Source organism: Echinops telfairi, unplaced genomic scaffold (genome assembly GCF_000313985.2).
Source record: "Echinops telfairi isolate 266 unplaced genomic scaffold, ASM31398v2 ScPeMD7_2;HRSCAF=8, whole genome shotgun sequence".
NCBI classification, from domain to species: domain Eukaryota; kingdom Metazoa; phylum Chordata; class Mammalia; order Afrosoricida; family Tenrecidae; genus Echinops; species Echinops telfairi.
In genome coordinates, this window is record NW_022103898.1 from 64,546,282 (window position 1) to 64,552,040 (window position 5,759).

The 5,759-nt window shown below is 42.9% G+C and overlaps 1 protein-coding gene across 1 annotated transcript in view; it reads left to right on the forward strand.

Annotated features, from left to right (window-relative positions):
- IL26 (interleukin 26) overlaps positions 1–5,553 on the forward strand; it is a 22,525-nt gene extending 16,972 nt beyond the window's left edge. Inside the window, exons 5-6 of the mRNA XM_013004091.2 lie at positions 4,862–4,927; positions 5,019–5,553. Coding sequence (XP_012859545.1) covers positions 4,862–4,927; positions 5,019–5,108 — 156 coding nt within the window. The 3' untranslated portion in view covers positions 5,109–5,553. The remainder of the gene's footprint in view (positions 1–4,861; positions 4,928–5,018) is intronic.
- Positions 5,554–5,759: the final 206 nt, after the last annotated feature.

Below are 5,759 nucleotides of genomic sequence, written 5' to 3' on the forward strand. Positions count from 1 at the left end.
AATTCGAGTCATGGTAGTGGGAGCGGGGAGGAAACATTTAGGAATTAGAGGAAAGTTGTACTTCTCATCGTTGTTACATCGCACCCTGACTGGCTCATCTCCTCCCCGAGACCCCTCTGCAAGGGGATCTCCAGACACTGGACTTTTCTAGTCCCTTGAGTGCAGTCTGCACACGTGGCAGTGAGTTTGTTGAGTTTCGCTGGTTGTTTTATCTTTGGTGCCCAGCAGAGGGCCTGGTTCACGGCAGCCGCTACAGGCAAGGGTGTTTCCTGAATAAGGGGCTCTTTTGGACTGTGTGCTCGGAAAAGGGGAGCCTCTGCCTGCCCTGAGTGGGATCACTCCTTTTTGGGTGGCCTAGGCAGGGGCTAAGAGACTGGCATCCGAAACGCTTGCCAGTGGAGAAGTGCGTAAATCTGCTTGTAGATTAAAGGAAGGTAACTGGGCTCTTCGCGCGTACTTGCAGAAAGGAGCTTTGGCTTGCAGGAGCAGAGACCGCGCTGACTAGATGTATCACAGGAGCACAGTTTGACGAAAGGAACCGAACTGTGGGTTTATTGTACTGAATCTTTGAAGAACTTAGCCCATTATTTTTGTGCAGTTATCTAGCATTATACCATTTGACTGTATATAGAAAGAGAAACTTAAGAGGAAAATAGCTGATTTGTGAAGCAATTTCACGAGTCCTGGTGGCACCGAGGTTAAAGCACTCTGCTGCTAACTGGAAGGTTGGTGGTTCGAACCCGCCAGCCGCTCTGCAGGAAAAGCTGCGGCAGTCTGCTTCCCTACTGTCTGTAACCGTACAGGGCGTCGTTCTGCTCTGTTCGGCGCATCTCCATGAGTTGGAAGTGGCCTGATGGCAACAGGCTTGGTGGTGTTTTGAAGTAACTTTACTTCGTTGAGAGAAATGGTGTTTTATACCCAGACGAATGACACTATTATTATCAACAGAGACTTAGGACCATTAACTATACAGATAGTTCCTTCCCCCCACCTCCTGGGCATTCACATACACCCAGAATGATAGAATAGAACACTGCCGTCTCCAAGGGAAGAAGGAGTCCATGTAGCATGAGTTGGTGGCAGTGTGACATGAAAAAGACACAGAGATTATCTTCACAGGCAGAGGTGGGATGGGAGGCATCAGGTGTGCAACTGGGCATTCGGGGACTGAATGTTGACACTACTAGTTGGGGCCATTTGTTAGTCCGGGTAGACTAGAGAAAGAAGTCCATAGAAACTCAGGGAGTGAGGAGAGAGAGAGAGAGAGAGAGAGAGAGAGAGAGAGAGAGAGAGAGAGACTGTCTCCTGCCTCCAAGGAGGAAATCCACAAATTCCCAGAATTCTCAGGGGAAGGCCATGCCCACCCTGTGGCCTCATTGGCTACACAATCATTGAAAGGCTAGACTCCACTCCTACACTCTTAATCCTCAAATTGACACCAGATTATGTTACTACCACAGACCATAAAGCTATTACGGTGAGGAGAACATGTCACAGTCCTGCCACTTAGTAAGTTCCTAGAAATATTGCCTATAAATGGTATCAACAATCTAATTTAAATATGTGTATCGGATAGTATTACAGAGGATTACTTTCCTTGGGTCATTTTTAGCTTATCAAAATCACAAAAACTACAGCTACAGTTTAATGTCCTCTGTTATGTAGAAGACGCAACAGTAGCCAACATTGGTTATTCAATGGTTTTATGATTTTCAAGGCAGTATGCTAAGATATCTGTAGTATCTCATAGGTTCCTGAAAAAACAGCCTGTAAGGTGGTTCACGTTTACTATTTTGACATATAAAGAAAAGAGGACTAGGAGGAGTACGCTGATTCGTCAAAGAGCCCACAGCTTTCTCCCTACGACTGCTTGATTCCCAAACTGGAGCTCCTGACCATTGCCGTCCACTGCCTTGGTGTGCAGATAGACCAGTGGTCAGCAAACCATGAGCCAAATCTAACCTGAAGCCTGCTTTTGTGTGGCTCAAAGCTGCAAAATAGTTTTTATAGATGAACATTTGGTGAGAGGGAATGTTAAATCAAGTCAAATGCCATCCCCCAAGAAAAATTCTGTCCTTTTATTGGCATCTCTGTACTACAAAAGAGATGACAATAATGAACATTGTTTGAGTACTGTCAACTCTAAAATTGAGGGAATTTCCTTTCTTTCTAAGTACGCTGGTGCTTACATAACTCCTTGATTTTGCATCTTGACCGGCAAAGACTGAAATATTTACTGTCTAATAAAGCTTGCCAATTCCTGATGCAGAGCACAGCTAGAGGGTCAGGGACCTTTGGAGGGTTCTCTCTGATTCCTCTGCACTAATGCATGACCACTGGCAGGTGGACTCTTCAGTCCTGCCTCAAAGTGACATACTGGTTTTGACCTACAGGATCTGGTCTTCCCTGGAATTTCCTCTTCTTAGTTCAGGGCTCCTTTCACAAAGATAGGGGCCCTGGGAGTGTCGTGCTTATGCATTGGGCTGCCAACTGCAAGGTCAGCAGCTAGAAACCGGCAGCCACTCTGAAGGAGACTGATGGGGCTTTCTACTGTAAAGAGTTCCAGTCTCAGAAACCCACAGGGGACTGCCCTACCCTGTCCTATCAGGTTGCTGTGAGTTGGCGTTGACTGGAAAGCTGTGAGTGTAGTGTTCAGTTGACCCCCGAGACAGACATTTGGGGTCGCTATGAGTTGGAATCAACTTGACAACAATGGGTTTGATTTGTTGGTTTATCACAGGAAGGTCCTTATCTCTTCTGATGCTTCAAATGGAATCAAATTATGGAAGCCCCTCTCATAAGAAATGTCTTTTCCTTCCTATGTAGAGTCTGACTGAAAGGTGGAGTCTCTAATTGGGTAGAACTATGACACCATCACTACCATTATCCACAATGGTGGGGATAACAATCTTAAGTCCATCTTTCTTGTTAAAAAAAAGAAGCCAGAATCACCCTTTCCTGTGTCCTGTCTTCAGACCTAAACATTCTGTTGGCTGCCTTTGGTCACGTTCATTCATTCTACAAAAAGTGAATTTAAACCCACAGCGGTTGAGTTCATTCCGACTCACAGCAACTCCATGGGTGTCAGAGTAGACCTGTGCTGCAGAGGGCTTTGAAGGTCCGGTTTGTCAGAAGTAGATCACCAGGCCTTTCTTCTGGGGTGCCTCTGGGTGGATTCAAGCCTGTAATCATTTGTAACACCTAGAGACTCCAATAATTTTAATAGGAAACATCAAAGCACCCTCGCTGCCATCAAGTCAATGCTGACTCATAGTGACCCCCTGTGGGTTTCTGAGACTGTAACTGTCTACCGGAGTAGGAAGCCCCTGCCTGTCTCCCTAGCGGCTCCTGGTGGTTTGGAACTGCTCATAGCCAACTCATAACCACGATGCCACCGGGGTTCCTCATTAACAGGGAAGGAATTGTAAATAGTTACTCATAAGGCTGCTAACTGCAAAGTCAGCAGTTCAAACTCACCAACCTACTGAGGGAGGAAGATGAGGCTTCTTGTTCCTGTAAAGGTTTACAACCTTGGACACCCTAGGGAGCAGTTCCATGCCATAGGGTCAGTATGAACCCAAATAGACTGGATAGCAGTGGGCTTGCTCTTCAGCTGCTTCGATTTTATGAGTGTTATCTGTTATCTATTTCTTTATATTTTTATATGCCCCTATGCTATTTTATACCTCGGAGAGGCCTCTTGTGATGTCTTGGGTAAATGGCTTAACCACCTGGGACTCGGTTTCCTTATTTACAAATTGAGAAGAACTGACCGACACAATTCTCCACCCCTCCCTTTTCTCAGTACTAAGATACTACAAGTAAACACTAAGGAGACCAACCAGCCATTCTTATTTTTTCCCTTCTCTTTAATTTATTGTATGCAAAACGTATAGGAGATTAGAGGAGGATGCTAACTACTTCATGCCTGACTTGTCGGCAATTTTTATGCACAGTTGCTGTTAGTTGCCATCGGGTTCCAGCCCATGTGTGAAGAATCGAACTGCTTCATAAAGCTTTCAAGAATCTGGCCTTTTGCAGGCTTATCTTCCAAGATGTCCCCGGGTGTGTTTGAATCGCCATCCTTTGGGCTAGCACTTGAGTGTTAAACCATTTATTCCACCCAAGGACTCTTATGACCAGAAAGAGCCTGCACATTCATTTCCACAAAGAAGACTAACAATTTCCCAGCCAGGCGATGAGCCAGTTTCTCAAGACACCAGATGGCTCCTTCTCCTAACTTTAAAACCAATATTCAGTTCCTGGGTGCTTTCTTTTGGCAATCTGCACTTGCTTGTGGCCCTGTGCTTTGAATATAGCAATCTGTTTAAATTTTCGAAAAGTGAATTTATTCTTGCCATTCATTCTCTCATTTCAAACCATTCATTCCTTATACTTATGACGCAACTCCAGCATCTAGTGAGTCATTCCTTCGGACTCTCAGTTTGGAAAGCTTTTTCCTGCCTCCGGGCCTTTGCAAACTTGCTCTGACCTTTAACTACTCTACCCTGTGTATCAGCCCTCATCCTCTCTTCACTTTCTCATATCGCTGTCTTCTCATTTTCAATGCCATTCTTTCAAAAACCATCCATATCTACTCAATTGGAAGTAGAGTGTCCATAGAAATCATAGAGTCTTGTACATTACAAGTATAACTTTATGATAATTTCTGTTTTAATTTTATTTCCCAACTTAACATTTTCCTCTTCCATAAGGCTGGAAACTCTGTGAGGGCAGAGATCATGTATCACTTATTTACCAGCACATAGTACATGCTCAAGAAATACTTGTTGAATTGATGGAAGAGTGAATATCACTAGTATCTTTTCACCATTTCTTATATTTGCTGTTGATCTCTTAGATTTCCTGTCCTTCATCTGCTAAGGAGATGAAATCCATTACCCGAATTAAAAAAATATTTTATGGAGTAAGTATTCTAAAAAAGGTCAATTTGAAAAAAATTGAAATTAAAAACAATATGGACAATCTCTGCATTTATATTGGTACTTTCTCTGCAGATTGGAACGAAAGGAATCTACAAAGCCATCAGCGAAGTGGATATCCTTCTCTCCTGGATCAAAAACTTCCTGGAGAGCATTGTGTCTTGAAATGCTGTGAGAACCACCAGCAATAGATTTATTACAGTGGATTTCTTTTAAAAACTTCTCTAGAGTACTTACAGAAAGTAAAATGATTCAGAATAGCCTAGGGGAATTGTGTACAATCTTGTTCTGGAAATAAGTAAATTATCACTAGCAAGTACATTATTGGTATTTTTAAGGAATGTCTTAATCCTGAACATATTTTGTTATCCACCAGTACATTGCATGAATTTAATTTATAAGTGTATCCTTTGAATTAGCTCATGTGATATTTGTAGAGGGAAAGGAATAGATTTATGATGTATAAGAAAATGCTATTGAGATATATAAGTGGATGCTACATAAATTATGATTGTCTACTTAAAGATTTGACGATTGTAGAGTATACCCCATATAAACCTAGCTATTAGCAGACATTGATTTCAATTAAATGAGCTATGGTTTTTGTCTCCTGGATGTCTTTTTCTTGATAGTATGCTAGAATTTCATTGCGTGCAATGCATACCAACCAAGGCAGATTAGACAGGCCACAGAAGCCAACTAAGGGGTTTGAATGATTTACTGGGAATGTCTTTGTCTGATAACCCAAGCCACAAAGACCACAAGTAACTGAGGTTGAAATGATGCTGAAGCATGATAATGCTTCTTCTGTGTACT